Source organism: Cydia strobilella, chromosome 11 (assembly GCF_947568885.1).
Source record: "Cydia strobilella chromosome 11, ilCydStro3.1, whole genome shotgun sequence".
Lineage (NCBI taxonomy): Eukaryota > Metazoa > Arthropoda > Insecta > Lepidoptera > Tortricidae > Cydia > Cydia strobilella.
Genome location: NC_086051.1, coordinates 12,548,020 through 12,563,859, shown reverse-complemented (window position 1 = coordinate 12,563,859; position 15,840 = coordinate 12,548,020). Strand labels below are relative to the sequence as shown.

The 15,840-nt window shown below is 37.1% G+C and overlaps 3 protein-coding genes across 6 annotated transcripts in view; 1 reads left to right on the top strand and 2 right to left on the bottom strand.

Annotated features, from left to right (window-relative positions):
- Positions 1–8: 8 nt before the first annotated feature.
- LOC134745165 (ubiquitin domain-containing protein UBFD1-like) lies at positions 9–2,547 on the bottom strand. Its single transcript, XM_063679150.1, has 6 exons — positions 2,388–2,547; positions 1,841–2,271; positions 1,638–1,766; positions 1,193–1,334; positions 863–909; positions 9–683 (listed from the first exon to the last, which is right to left on the bottom strand). The coding sequence occupies exons 1-6, from the start codon at positions 2,398–2,400 to the stop codon at positions 573–575; spliced, it is 873 nt and encodes a 290-aa protein (XP_063535220.1). The 5' UTR covers positions 2,401–2,547; the 3' UTR covers positions 9–572.
- A 306-nt stretch (positions 2,548–2,853) lies between these two features.
- On the top strand, positions 2,854–8,395 carry LOC134745110 (fas-binding factor 1 homolog). Its single transcript, XM_063679058.1, has 11 exons — positions 2,854–3,952; positions 4,142–4,293; positions 4,746–4,927; positions 5,253–5,513; positions 6,028–6,221; positions 6,341–6,447; positions 6,556–6,681; positions 6,757–6,894; positions 7,268–7,377; positions 7,559–8,084; positions 8,225–8,395. The coding sequence occupies exons 1-11, from the start codon at positions 2,899–2,901 to the stop codon at positions 8,342–8,344; spliced, it is 2,970 nt and encodes a 989-aa protein (XP_063535128.1). The 5' UTR covers positions 2,854–2,898; the 3' UTR covers positions 8,345–8,395.
- A 2-nt stretch (positions 8,396–8,397) lies between these two features.
- LOC134745140 (rab11 family-interacting protein 4) overlaps positions 8,398–15,840 on the bottom strand; it is a 112,950-nt gene continuing 105,507 nt past the window's right edge. For 3 of the 4 annotated variants that reach the window (XM_063679110.1, XM_063679111.1, XM_063679113.1), the window contains 5 exons: positions 13,788–13,940; positions 12,980–13,262; positions 12,448–12,590; positions 11,114–11,161; positions 8,398–9,608 (listed from right to left, as the gene is read on the bottom strand). In XM_063679110.1, the coding sequence (XP_063535180.1) occupies positions 9,468–9,608; positions 11,114–11,161; positions 12,448–12,590; positions 12,980–13,262; positions 13,788–13,940 (768 nt within the window). In that variant the 3' untranslated portion in view covers positions 8,398–9,467. The remainder of the gene's footprint in view (positions 9,609–11,113; positions 11,162–12,447; positions 12,591–12,979; positions 13,263–13,787; positions 13,941–15,840) is intronic. The other variant, XM_063679112.1, reaches the window with a different exon arrangement.

Here is a 15,840-nt window from a genome sequence, read left to right as displayed (position 1 = left end):
AACATTAATAGTTTAAAACATTGTAATTTCTAATTCTAGTTTCAAAAAATTTCAGTGAAGGATTGGCTTGCATGTAATCTGCATAATTTCATATCATGAGCCACTAACAATTACTGGATACAAACACTAAACATCAATAAGAAAAAAAAAAAACAACAGCAGTCGAAAGGTTGCAGTTATCCCATCCAATCCTTCACTAAAGTGACTGATTAAGTGATTATTGTAAAGTTCACGTAAAGAGATCATGTTTGAAACTCGAGGGCACATTAAGCTCATGCTGAACGCTCACTGAGTGGCACATCATAAGAATTTATCTACTGGCATCACTGTACAGCTCACTGAACCCAAATGCACGAAATGCAAACTTACAATAGCAATAAATAATATCTCATTTGACCAGATAAATGCCAGACTGAATGGACAATTTTAATTGACTTGGCATTGTAATATCACAAAAGAAATGGTACCACAGTACCGAGTTGGACATTATATTTTTAAAATATTGCAACCGCCCAAGTGGCATGGGAAGATAGACACAGCGACTGGACAGAGAGTTTGACATTTATGGGTAATTAGAAGAACTGCCACACACCAAGCACAGCATCCTTTATTGCCTCTATATACTGAGCTGGTACCCAGTACACCCAATACCTGGAAGCTTCAGTGGGCCCTAGTTGCAGACCCTGTAAAAGAATTTAATTATTGTATGGAAAAATAGAAGATTTACATGTTTTTATTTTATAGTGTGAAATATTTTTTTTTTTTTTGTAATTAATTGTGTAATCTCACTAATTATTTATTACATAAAAATGACATGAACATAAATAACACATTATTAACAAATTAAATGTAATTGACATACCATAATGTGATATTCTTCATGATCTTTGATAGGTTCAGATGTGATGCCTGAAACAATACAAAAATAACCTTTAATTTATGTTTATAATTAGATTTTTCCTGACAGTAAACTTTATGTGCAAAGTACATAGACAAAGCAGCTGTTGACAAAAACAGGTAAGTGTTCTCTTGTCTTATATCATCTTAAATATATATTAGCATTCAAACAACATAGTAGCATTATATGAACTCACAGTAACATTCAAGGCTAATGCTGAAGTTCCATCCAAGTAGTTAAATGTGTATTTTCTATATTTTGTTCATCTATAAATAACTCCAGTTGATTACTTACTTTTAATGGAAGTCATGGCAAGTTTCTCCGTGCGCTCCTTTGTCCCCAGCCAAAGCTGGTCCTGCTCTGGTTTGAAGGTCAACCGCACCTTGCCACCATGTTTGTTTAACATTCCGCTCAAGGGCACCGGTGGCAGTGGCTCCTGAAAATGTATTACATATATTATGATCACAATTACCATATTCCCATTGGGCAGAAACAAGCAAAGAATACACTTATATAAATAATTGAATATTCTGTAGTACACTTATTTACAACTATACTTTTTGACAGGCTACCCCCTACTAGATGGTGTGTTCAAATCATTACACCTATGCAAATAAAACTTGGTGAGGAATAGAAGCCCATGGAGGAACCTGGTTTTCAATAGAAGGACATGATGTCACGATCCTTAGCATCGAGGGAATGACTGAAGCAGAAGAATACACTTTTTTTAAAGTCTCACCTTAACACCCTTGAGTCCTGGCATAGCATCAGGTGGAATTCCTTTGTCCAACACTTTGCTGTGTATTTTCTGTGCACACAAAGGCTCCTTACTTGACTGGCCACTACTAGCTTTTTCTTCCAGTATTTCCTGTAAATGAAAAATAGTTCTAAACTACAGCTGATTATTCTAATAAGAATGTTATTTATTGTGTTGTTACCCACCTTTGGCACACTCTTTACAGCTAAAATATCATCCATTTTAGATCCAACAAGCATGACCTTTCCTCCTTTGACAACTCCAGCTTGCCTTAGTGTCTGATCGTTGCGCGCCATGCCTTTTATTATTAACTTTTGTGCGTGTTGTGGCACTTGACATATTCTTTCCAAGTGGGCTTTTAAATCTAACACAGGCGCATCATATGCAAAGGTAATGTCATGTTTAACTTTGTTAAAGACTACGGTAAATTCGATCTGTTCAGGGATCTCGCATTCTTCGGCCTCCTCGACGGACTCTGACGTGCATGCGCTGCTCTCGGCGGGAGCTTCCGTTTGTGGTTTCTCGGTGCTTGGTCTACATTCTAACCCAGTCTTTGTGCCATTCGATACTAAAGAGTTGGGATCACAATTTTCTGTAGAGTCTCCCTTTTCGGAAGCTGGTAAATAAGAACATAGCGTGAGTTTGCAAATTTTCTAGAACAAAAGCTCTCAATGCAGTTCAGTAACAAAGAAATCAACATTTTTTAAATTAACAAGACATCTACATACTTACCGATATAATCCATAATTTATAATAGATTGTGTAAATTAATAAGAATCACCAGTATACTACAGTTGTTTTGAAAAATAATTAAAATAGAGCTGACCGAGTGACATGAAGCAACAAATTTTTCGTCACCATTGCGTTGCGTTCAGAAATCAATTATTTTGTTTTGTGTGCAAACAAAAATAAACATCTAAAACTTACTGTGAACAAGAACAGTTTATTTAAATATTGAAGATATTAGCAAATCATATAATCTTAATTCAATATAATTTATTGCTTGAAGATATTACTCGACCATTTAAAGAAAATAATCATAGATAATCCTCACAAGGCTGATCGGTCGTGTGGTCGTACCTGTGCCTTCGATTTTTTTGCTGCTACCTGTCATTGTTTCTATGGCGGCTAATTTGTAAACAAACGAGCGTGGTTTCCGAATTTATTAGCATAAAGTAACATATATGAGATTCATGTAATTTAAAGTTGAAAATGTTATGTTGTGCATTTTTGTAACCTTACAATGAGTTTTAGTTTAGACGATCCTTTAGCGGGTATTCTTAGTGATGGCAGTGATGATAGTTTCTTTGATGATGATATACTGGGAAAGAAAAAACCTGCCAAGAAGAAAACGACACCCTTAGCTGAAAAGAAAAGTGCATTGTTCGATTTGGGTACTAGCGATAAGCCAAAGCCAACAACGGAAGACAAAAATGAATTTCCCTCTCCTGATTTTAAAGCGGACAAGCGAAAACCCCAGTCTCCTGCTACGTTTACCAGAACGGTGTCTAAAGAATCAATTAAACTGCAGCCATCCGATTCTAAAAGTAAAACAGACTTTGATAAACCTGCCCTTGGAAAATCGCCAGCAAAAACTAGACCTAGCACTAGCGGGGGGTCGCAAGACATACTGGGTGACCTTATCCCAGAGACGAAAAAAGAACCAGGCAAATCTTTAGCGAGAGGTAAAAGTTCACAGTCTCTGTTAGACGATATCCTCGGAGGGTCTTCAACTAAAACGGGTGGCTCTAGCCAGGCAGCCCGGCCAGCCACTGGTGCGAAAAGCCAAGAATTTGATTTTGAATCGTTTCTGGGAAAGAGCGAATCTAAGCAGACTGTGTCGTCTACTAAAACTACAATTCAAAAGCCAGTTGTAAAAGAAATTAAGAAAGAACCGCAGAAGAAGTCAAAAGGCAGCGAAGACTGGTTGGGTATTTTTCAGAGAGAGGAAGATGAAGTGGAAGATGATACTGATATGCCATCCTGGCTGGCGGGTGGGGATTCTAAAAAGAAGAAATCTGCGAAAAGCGAAGACAAACCTGCACCTAAAACGAAACAAACCGTTGAAGAAAAACCCGAAAACGCACCTGTTATTGAAAGAGAAACTGAACAGTACCCTCAATTTGATTCAAAATTGGACCAGTTTTCTAAGATGGCGACGAGTAACAGCGTAATACAGGGCAGTAATGAAGATATAACGGCGGAAGGAGCGGCGTTGTATATGCAGCAACAGGAGGCACAGTTAATGGTTGCTTTGCAGCTTAAAGCGCAAGAAGAAAAATTGGCTGCCATGCAGAGTAAGAATCTTCCTCTTTTTCTTATTAGAAATATTGCTTCAAATTTCTCTTGCTTTAAACCAGCTGTACCTAGATATACTTTTTATTCATTATGGATGATGACAATCACATCATCAACAACTTCACAACAACCACTTACAACGAATCACATCAACAACTTACAACGAAATTTTATTGAACATTATACAGTGCGTCAGCAAGAAACGCAACGCATACAACGCGAGGCGGCCCTTGCGCACCATTCTCAATTCGACGCCATGTTAGCACGTCAAGCGGAGCATCGCCGGCAGATGCAGGCTGTGATCGCTGCGCATCAGGATCGCATCACGCAACGAATACAGGTCTGTAGAAAATCGGTGCTGGTGGATTGGTGCTATAGAAATCCAACAGCGGTCGACCAGTCCACGACATAGTGCTATAGCGGCAGCGGCGAGCGGGAAGTGTCCATGAGTTGGAGTAAGATACAGCGACACGACTTCTTGATCCAACTAATCGCGACTATCCGGCTGCTGCTACCGCTGAAGTCGTGGCCGGATCGTAAGTCCACGGGCAGTCAGGTAATAAGTAATGTGAAAGAGGCGTCAAATGTAACTACCTACTGCCGGATCTATCTACTATCTAGCTAAGTCCGGCCACAGTAATAAAAAGGGGAGGTATCCAATTTACTATTCCGCGTTCGGTGCACCATCCTTTCTTGAAGGTTCGTCGCGGTAGCATGGTAAATGTAATAACTGCTTTAGATATACTATCTATACACATTAATTGTTTTCATCGGTAAGTAATATATTTTCAGGCTATGCTAGGAGCGGCTGACACCAACCCTGAAGGTGCTGATATGCCTGAACACGGCCCACAAGGCTCGACAGAACGCCAAGAGAGCCCGCATGCAAAGGAAAAGAAACAGTTGCTGCAGCTGGTGCAGTCGCTGCAGGAGAACCATGACAAGGAGATTGATCTTATGGAGACTTCTTACAGGTAGCCTTGAAATAGATTGAAGTCAAATTGTCGTGGCGTTAGTACATTGTTCGCAAAACTGATTGTCGTTGAGTAACTTATTGGTAGTGATGACGGAAGCACTATAATAGGTACCCACAGTTAGATACCCATTTTCATTTATGCTTACTCGCCCAGTTAACTTAACACTTAACCTACACATTAGATCTATCTACTCATTATTTTCAGATGTAATGCCACGGACACATGGAGTACAGTCATGGTCATGTCATAATAGTTAATATTTATATATTTTGTTCGTGTCTATATAATGTATGTTTATAATACTGAACACTTACTTTTTCAGACGTCAACTAGCTTTTCTAGAGATATCTCTCAGCCAATCCGAAGAGCGCATGAAAGACGAGAGCGAAAAGTTAATAAAATTTTATTCAGAAAAAATCAATTGGTTGGAAGAACATCACGCGCTTTTCAAAAAACTTGCTGAAGAGAATTTGAACTCTCTTACAGGTCGACATACAGCTGAAACTGAAATACTAAGACAGCAACACGTGGACAATGTTCGTGTGCTGCAAGAACATCATGCGTCGTTGATGGAGAATATTAAGTATGTGGAAATGTTGATAATTGTGCAGAAGCGCCTTCTGCCAGTGTGATTGATGTTAGTTTAAATCTAAAATTATTATTGCTATTATTATTTTACCTAGTCTTGTGACTCTTTGTATTCGTCACTCTCTAAATTGCGATATTTTATATTGGCTAATAATAATATCCGGCTCGAAGGGCCATATAAGCATTCTTTAAATCAGCGCTATAAATTGCCGCATCATTATGCTGGGATTTCCATTTCTAGTGTTCAGTTTTAATTGTTTGTATGTTTTCATATTCTTTCTGTATAGTCAGTAAATTTATCTATGCCACCTCTGCATACACATTTCTATGCAGGGTGCTAATAAGCTAATACCTATAGTTATGCCGACTGTACTGTTGTGGCGTTAAATACATGGATTCTTTTTATTTCTTTTCTCATCGTTTGCTGGAGTTTAGTGTTTACTATGTTCAGTAATATATGAGAAAACTATGAGATAGCGAAAAGTTACCATAACCATAAGTTTTTTCAGAAACGCTGTAAAACAAGAACAGTTGTTAATTCAGGATTCAGCTGGGTTTTCGTCAAATTTGCAGGAGTTGGTAACGGACGTTAAGGAAAGCAAATTCCAATGTATTTCCCTTGTCGAAAAAGTCAAAGCTTTGGCGGAAAGCTCCAAACATGATAATGAAAAGAGCTTACAGATCAGAGAAACACAGATTAATGGTAACTGTTTCATTTTGTCGCTTTAAGAGAAAGGGGACCTCTTAAATGCGAAGCTTTGCGATGTAAGTAATTTATTTTTGTTTGTTATCAAATGAAGCGATTAAATTCTTTATTTTTAGAAATGATACAACAGTTAAAAAAGGAAAGAGGAAACTTCGATGCTGAAAAGTCAGAGAGTAGAGACATGGTGAAAATGTTGGAAACAAGATTAAAGCAAATGACAACGGTAAGAAGTAAACTATTGTCACTATTGATCGAACTTAGTAAAATAAACGATAACTATAAGAAGTAGTTTACTAATGAAATCTAAAAAAACATGTTTTTGTGGTTACAGATGATAGAGGATGAAACTGCTTCATTAAAACAAAAGAAAATGGAGTTCGAATTTGAAAAGGCAACTTTTAGCAAGCAAACAGAATTTGCTAAGAATGTTCTTAAACGGCAGGACGAAGAAATGAAGGTAAATTGTAAAACCTAACCTACCTAACGAGACCACGGAGAAATTGCAAATTATATAATCAATGAACATTTTCAGATGCTTAAAGAAGATATCCAAAGAGAATACAAAGAGAAGATAGCTAAAATTGAAGAAGATAAACAAAAAGCTCTGAAGGATGTTGCTCTTGTTGCCAAGGAAAAGGCTTCGACGCAAAGTCTTAAACAAGAAATAGAGGTACATGAGATTAAGGACCAGTTGCACCAACCATACCGCCGACTGATCAACGTCACTTCAGCAATGAACTATAGAATAGAATAGAGTAGAATATATTTTATTTGTAAGTTTTTTAGTTTAGGTCATTATGTTTTTAGCCCACTTTATTGTTTTAATAGAAAATACACGATTCAGATTTAAGAAAAAAATATATATTTTATTTGTAGTATTTGGTTTGTATATGAAACTTTCCATATAATATTATTTAGCGAACGCTTTAACTGTGAGTACTGTGACAGGCGGTTTGGTGCAACTGACTCTAAGTTTACAATAACAGGGATCCGAAATGATTGAGAGTAAAATTTGTACAAAGTTAATTAACGTGATTTTTCAGAAATTGAAGACTGATCTTCAAGCTCAACTAGAGGAAGTTACTGAAGAGCGATCGAGGTTGAATATAGAAAAGCAGCAAATGCACATGGAGGAGCAAAGGATGTTTGCCAAGTAATTAAAATAATTATAAATTTAATTAATAATTACACGTTAATATTTGAAAATAACGTAAGATTTCTACGAATCAACAGGATAACAATAGATTAAAGACAGGGCAATAATTGAGAAATAAGACATTGATGAGACAATACGAATCAATGGAGTTGGATAAAATTTAACTTATTGGTTTCAGGAGTCGAGATTTAGATCTTCTAGCCAAGACAGCGATAGAAAAACAATCACAAGCCGATAAAAAATATTCTGAAGCTGAATTTATTCAAAGAAAATACGAAGAAAGGATACGTAGAATCCAAGAACATGTAGTATCTTTAAATAATAGAGAAAAACAAATAGCAAAAGAAAAAGTAGCTCTCTCAAGAGAAAGACTAAACTTGCATAACGAAAGAAAGCAGATGGAGGGAAAACAGCAGTGTTCTGTATGTAAATCTGTTCAAAGTGCCCCTCAGTATAATTTTGATTCGTCATATTTACCAGAAACGTTTCTACAAATGCCAGTGTCTAGAGATTTTGGAAATACGCAGATGACTTCGGCCATGACAGCGATTGAACAAGAAATGGCGCATTTAATGGGACAAAGTTTTAGTCTCAGGCATACTCCCGGTTTGAATTTGAATCGTGAAGAGAGGCTTAATGCAAACGATGTTAGAAATGCTGATGAAAATATACAGCTGGGTGAAGTTGAACCAGGGACTTTTAAGGTAAATATGTTAACCTACCTGTCAAATCATCTCGTATGCCGCGAATGCAGAAGACAATCGTTCGATCCCCGTGCATTGAAGGCCTTGGTCACTTTTTCTTTAATAAAGTTTATAACTTACAATACAATTCTTGCTTTCAGGACTACATGGACCCCAAATTTATGATGCTGCGTTTAGATGTCCAGCAAGTAATAAGTAATTTAGATCAAAATAAGACTGATCAAGTAGGGCCCACAGAAAACGACCAACAAGAAGACTAAGTTAATGTAAGCAGAAATTTCCTTATGAAAGATAAAATAAAAGACTGAATTCATACCTTTCGTTTAATTTAAGTCGATGACTGTTACATGAACATCTGTTAGATTTAAATTAACCATGTTATCAAAATGTACACAAATGCTTAAATTACTACTACGTAATTTACATACAATTTAAATATATCATTGTAAAAATATAGGTACATTCATTTAAGTAGATATAAGGATCATAGTGTTAATATTAACCTTTCAGGAAACGCGATTTTTTTTCAAACAATGTTTCGTAGAATGGCGTCCTAGTTATATCACAGACAGTTGAACTAGGTAATAGACGTGCAAAGTCTAACAGGATTTCAACTTAAAGCCCAAAATAGTAGATTCACTATAGGAATAATAAAACTTGGGTTTTGATATTTAACCAAGTTAAATATCAAAACCAAAATGTCAGGGGATGTCAGCGCCATGTATTGAAATTTTTTGACGCTTAAGTTCATTTACTCCTTTTCTACATTACACATGCACATCTATTAGTGTTGTAGTCTGTGTTCTATATAGCAATCTCTTAAAATTATAGACGACGAAACCAGTCGTATCGCACCTTTACTCACACACACCAGTCTTTCATAAAATTGCTTTTAATCATAACTACAATCATATATGAATCTATAAAATCTTTATGGACGGCCTGGCCTTGCTCAAATATCATTTACAATAAGGTATTTAACACAGATCTGCATGTTAATTAATAATTGCAATCAATTATATTTTGATGAGACAAAGTAACAATATATCTTATAATGTATATATTTTATAAACTTAGGCATCTTAATGTAATTTCTATACAATATTTACAATTTTTACGCTATAATTTCTACTTGCGTTCATGGCATGACCAAATAAGTTGGAAGAGCTCATTCAGGATTGAAAGTTTAAGTCAAAAACAATCCTACTTTATATTTAATAATTTCATTGAACTTTACAGAGAAGTGGACAAAATAATTTTCCTTTATCACAGTAGGTATTTCAATAATTAATATCAAATTCAAATAAGATTATTTAGTTAGTCGAAATTGTCTAAAATGTTTAAAATTAACCACTTTAATATAATTTAGTTTGGACTCTGCCGTTATGACTTCATGTCTATGGGTTTCGTGTGTTTGACCTCGAGTAGTTGAGGGTAGTTTTCGACGATCGACAGCAGGATACCGTCGATGTAGTTCCTTAGCTGACAGTTGACGTCTTGCTGCTCTTTCAGTGCTTTCTGTAACTGTAATAAAAACAATCGTAAGTAAATAATAACGTTCTAATTTGGATAATTATAATTTTAGAGGGCAAGGAATTTTACAATGACCACGACAATTAATTTTACAAGTAATTGTGGTTTTATGAAACCACGATGCAAGTGAAACTGAATTCATTATAAATATCGCTTAATTATCATACGCGAGTCAAGGGCTAAAGAAACCGGTCTTAGTAACGCAGCGTACTACGTAGGCGAACAGCACGCGAACGCGAAGCGAAGCTATGCGGCGCGGGGTGAATCAATCCTTTGATACCTATAGAAGCGTCCTAGTACGTGGGCGATCTCGTTGCGAACGCGAACGCCGTGAGCCCGCCGCGCCGCTTCGCGTTCGCGAGTTGTTCGCTTACGTAAGACGCAGCGTAAGCTCTCCGATTAACGCTTAGGTTGTTACGGATCTCACGGTTATATTACACTGGCGTTTTAGAGATGTCTACACGCTTGCGAGTAGTGAAACGTTGGAACGTTGACCGTGACATTCGAAACCAAAAAGTCGTATGTGACTATTAACTTCCTATTTTTTTTATATTAGGGGACATCTTACACAGATCAACCTAGCCCCAAACTAAGCAAAGCTTGTATTATGGGTGCTAGGCGACGATATACATACTTATATAGATAAATACATAATACGGTCGTCAACCGTATTATGACATGACTATTTGCCATTCACCGTAGTTTGACAGATAAAGAGAGAGACGTATTATTTAAGGTTAATAAGGTCTAAAAATTACAAGCAAATATCAGCCTTCGTGAATTAAGTATTGTATCCGTGATATTCGAAAACAAAAAGTCGTAAGCTTATTTTAAAGACTGAACTCTAGTACTGGAAATAAAGTAGAATTTTACTAATGCTGTAATTATGTAATGCGAAATGCTGATAGAAAGTCCGAATAATTTGTGGCGATAGAATAAAGGTTTCACTTTAAAAATATTTTATTTTCAAAAGAAAAGTCACACTTATTCAGTTAAAACTTAGTCCAGAATCAAAGTAGAGCAACAAAAACAAACTAACAGTACAATATTGATTCGTGCTTTTTAATGACAGTATGGTGTTGATTAGTAAAGCCTGACCAGGAATATATGATCACGCGCCATGTTGCGGAATTTCACTGGAACTAATTTTTTCATACTATATGAACTGTCACCCTATACATGAGAATGAACAGCGCCCCCTTGACAATGATCATATATTACTGGTCAGGCTTTATATAAGGTTAGATATGGAAACATAGTTTGAAAAAGGTACCAATTCCAATCCAGAAGCATACAGTTAGATGAAGGTTAATGATCAAGCATGCATGAAGCCATAGACGATAGAACTGAAATAGACGCGAGTTGAAGAATAATTTATTAATACATTGTGGAGTGATAGACGACTTCCACAATATACTTATTCCTCAATACGTATAATACCGCTCTTTGGTCTACGATGAAGCCTAGAAGACAACACAGTTAGTAAAAATGCGTACCTTTTCCAACTCTATGCTGTGATCAGTTTGTGTATCGCTACCATCGAGCTGCAAAAACGTATATGTGTAAATAACAATAAATTGCAACGCAAATCAGGCGTTTTACTCATGGGACCAACAATGTCTATACGATCATATCGTAAAATGACCAAAATGAGTATCTTTTGCATTTAGCATGTTTACCATATTTTGAAATATTTGATAAAATATGGAAAAAAAGTTTTAAGCAAAATAACCAATACGATAGAACATTATGAACATTAATCACTAACTTTTGGTCTTTTTGCGCAATGATCTGGTCCTTATATACGTAAAAGATAAGGCAAATTAAAAATAAAAAGCAAAATAGCAGATGGCGATGAATACACAAAACAAACAGCGTGGCGGCAGTTCGGACGGAGCTGTTATGATAAAGCAAACAAAAAAAAAACAACAAAAATCGACTGTTGTTAAAGCTAGGACAAACATGGACAAACTACTACAATTAAAACATTTTCTTTGAGAAGCTTAATGATACTCAAGATAGTTACGAAGACTAATTCATACGTGAGTTCTGTGATACGCATAATTACTGTTATTTAAGGCACCACATAAAACAATATTACCTATGAGAGTAAGGATTAGATATTTCTTTGATCTCATAAATATTAAGATGCATCATGAAATCATGACGGACGGTATGTTCAAAAGTTTTCGTTAACCTTTCTTTAAACAGTCAAGGCACAATCGTAATAATCGTGGCACATGTGATGATACGATGGTGTTTTGAGACTGTGCTCCGATGCTGTCTTTCCCAAACTAATTCTTAATAGGCATTCTTTGTCCATAGGAGTACCTAATTTATTATTTTACGTAGATGGTGTGATATCTTATAAATATGTGATATCACATAATGAATCTACATGCAAATAAGCATCTGAATAAAGATACAGATGATTTATCGGTGATAAATGCAATCATATAGCACTGCGCAGTTCAGTCACATCAATCTATCAACTCAATAGAACTTATAGAAACATCAATATATTAAATATATACATTTGTCATAACACCAGCTTATAACACATTCTCATTGTTCGGGATCTCCCGTTCTGTAGCATAGCATTCTTGTCCGTGAACGTGTTAAGCGAGCTCCGAAGGTCCGTCCAGATTTGGCCAATGCGCCATTTGCTTTGCGATCGTTTGCTTCACTAATGGCGCGCTAGTATTTTTGCGTGCGTTGCGCGCGTTTGCCAGATCTGGACACACCATGAGGCCGCGGACTGGCGGAGCGGGGCGCCGCTGTCGTCCAGTCCGCGGCCTGATAGTCGCAGAAAAGGGCATATGTTAATTACCTGGTCATCGCTCATCTGGGAGAGCTCGTGAGCTAGTGAGTTGGCGACGAGGGGGCCGCTGACGCCGTCCAGCAGGCTGCGGCCCTCTTCCACGCCGCGCGTCAGGATCTGCGCCTGCAGCTCCTCTTGCGCTTCTGATAAAGCTGCAAGTGAGAACACAATTTTATTGCACCATTTACAGAAAAATATACACAAGACAGCGTGGACAGCAGTGTAAGTATATTTATATGGAATTGTCGTGTTGCGCGTTCTCATGATGTTAATTATAATAATTATACTGAACAGAGTTGAGTTACAAGCGTTAAATTACAGGCGTGTTATGTTTTAAAAAAGTTTACAAGAATGTTGGTAGGCTTAGGTTTTATTGTCATTGCAGCACAACAGCAGTAGGTACAAATATGATATTTATAAACTCTTTTGGAAAATCTCTTCAATACTGTCATTCAGTGTTCTGCATCTCTAAAATGTTCGACTGTTTCGTGATCTTCGTGCAAAGTTATTCCTGTGGCTGTGGTTTTAATAGGTAACTTACATTTATTCTGCGTCCTTAGTAGCGTCAGTTCCTGCCTGAGTTCATCTAATCTCGGGTCCGGCGGCGGGGGCGGCGTTTCCTTCATCTTCTGCAGCTCCAGCTTCGCCGACGCCAACAAATTCGTCGCGGCAGCGGCGGATTCCCTCTCCTTGCGTTCGTTCTCTCTCGCTACGTTCAGTTGGGCGACTAGTTCGCCAACTTGTTCTTGCGCCTCGCGGTGCGCGCGTTGGGCCGCGTCGGCGTTTGCGCGTAACGTCTCTGCTACGCCTCGGAGTCTTCCAACCTGATAGGAATATTTTTTTAGTAGGCTATAAAATAAATGATACAGAGCAGATAGCAGTTTTACAAACTCGTTTCGTAAATGGTACGACTGCTATTTTGATGTCTACCTTATATTCATTAATTTATTTTTTATACGGCTTTAATTGTATAAATAAACCTGTTATTCGTATTATTATATCCTTAAACTCTGTTAAACCATGACAATACGAGTAATAGGTACTTAAACCGCAAAAACGACATCAATAAATAATATAGGTAACAATGGCTTTATCTTGTAACAATAAATTGAACCTACCCAAGCTTCAGTCGAATAGGCAGGTTGTTTTCCTCGACATGATATTCATTAAAATATTATTAAACAAATGTTTGGAATTGAAACTGCTATAAGTACCTACACCCTACACCTACTAACTTCTCAATAAATAAGACAGTTTACAATGTCCTGTTACTGGTTAATGATAAAACTTGAGAGCGAGATGCTCGATATCACTCAACATAAGCTTCTTCACTTTAATGAGATGCTTACCTCTTGCTTGAGATCAGAGGCTTCTGTCTCAGCCGCAGCTAGCCTGTCGCTGAACGCAGCGAGCTGCGCGTCCCTGTCTCGCTCGACACGTGATATCGCCTCCCTACATCTTTTCTGTTCCTCTGCTATACGCTCTTCGCATCGGCTTTCGATCTGGAAAATAAAAACAATAATGTACCTATTCTAGCTATAGAAGCATTAAAAACTACCTATAGGTAATTAGGTAGTACAATAAAACATAATAAAGTCCATCTACGTTAAGTTTGCACCGACTTGGCATTATTAGCAGTGACAATGGATGGCCACGCCATAAGTGACGTAGCGTACGTATGTACTTCTTGGCGGATTACCTACTTTTTGCGTTAATTGATATCAGATTTGAAAACGTTACGTACAAATAGCCATACATATATTTGACGTGCCCCACCCCCGCAAAAATCGGCAGACTGTTTTGTACAGAAAATTACAGACAAGGCGACTCCGGTTGTTAAATTCTCTAAGAGCCTAGTCAATCAGGCAATGTTCGAAGGGTCCTAACACTTAAATAAACAAAAATAAAAAAAACGCAGTCCGACACATATTGATAATTTTAATCTGTGTTGTGTTGAAAAAAATTGGGAAATTCGAGTACGTTTGTATGTAGAAATGACCACTCCATGCACTGTCTTGATTCTTATCTTAAAGCGTAGACGTGGGGTATTGGGAACTCTCGCGTCGGTGCCTTACGTAAATAATTTAGGTTTTAGTAGGTTATCTATGACACTAAGGTATCCAGAAATCAGCCTTAGGTATTTCGCCGTGTATGTACAGCGTTTGACAAAGCTGCCGCTTCACATTACTTGGCAGGAAATTAGGCTACATTAGGTCTAGTAATTTACTTTAATGTGTTTTAGAATCCAATATGTAGTGATTGCCGTTGCATCACAAATTCTGTACTAGCTACCTCTACTGCGGTACCGATTTAGGCTAGTTGATGTAGCTAATTGAGATAGCTACATACCTACGTAACTTTAAAGGAACAATTTGGAGCTTGGGATCCTGTGTAGTCCATCTGATAAAGGAACAAGGGAGACATAGACTGTGAAACCTTTGTGTTGGATAATGTTGGACATTCTGCGTATAATATGTTTTGAAAAGATGTGTCCCGCCGAGTTTCTTGCCGGTCCCATATTGGGATACCCTCCTACAATTTAGGAGGGAATTAAATCTTCTCGGGTCAGAGGTGTAGGGTTAGAGCCGGCGTAGCTTTATCGAGTATATCTTTACTAGAAAATATTTGTATTGTATAACTAACCTTATGAACCGATTTTGCATGTACAACCAGCTTTAAAGCTTATAGTTTATCATGGTTCATTATTTTTATGTAGGTATTTTTGCACATTGTAAAAAACTACAATGTGCAAAAATACCTACCTCAGTCACTCGTTGAACACGAACGCTGTAAAACGTGGGTTCGAAACGTCGGGATGTATTATAAATTCAATATACGAGATATAATCCATTTTTATAGTTTATTTATTTCATGAACAATTTGGAGTTAAATGGAGCGACAGTGCAACTAGTGCAAGGACAAGTATAAAGTATAAAGTCGTGATTCTAGTTCCAGTCATTGGCTCGTTGGGTAACCGCACTGAAAATAGCCAGTTTCAATTGGTTCAATTGCCAAAAATAGTAGGTACTAATATAACATAATTAAAACAATACAAGATCCATAAAAACAAAACACATACTATCAGCTCTATACCCGGTGATTTAAGTCTGCAATGAACGAACTGCTCTGTTCAGTCCAATTTGTTTTATTAGTGAGACCATTAGGAAATGTTCGTAATGTTCGCTAACACCACAGTAAAACATTTAAAACTTATTTACTTTTTGAATGATGCTCTTTATCTATACCTACTCCACTAAAGAATAAAAAACTATCAAATTAAGTCGGTGAATAAAATAAAAAAAACCAAGAGTACAATATATATCTGATCTTTACTACGATCAATGAAGTAGGCATGAACACCTAAAATAAAACTCGACAGGTTTTGGATGTAAGACCGACAGA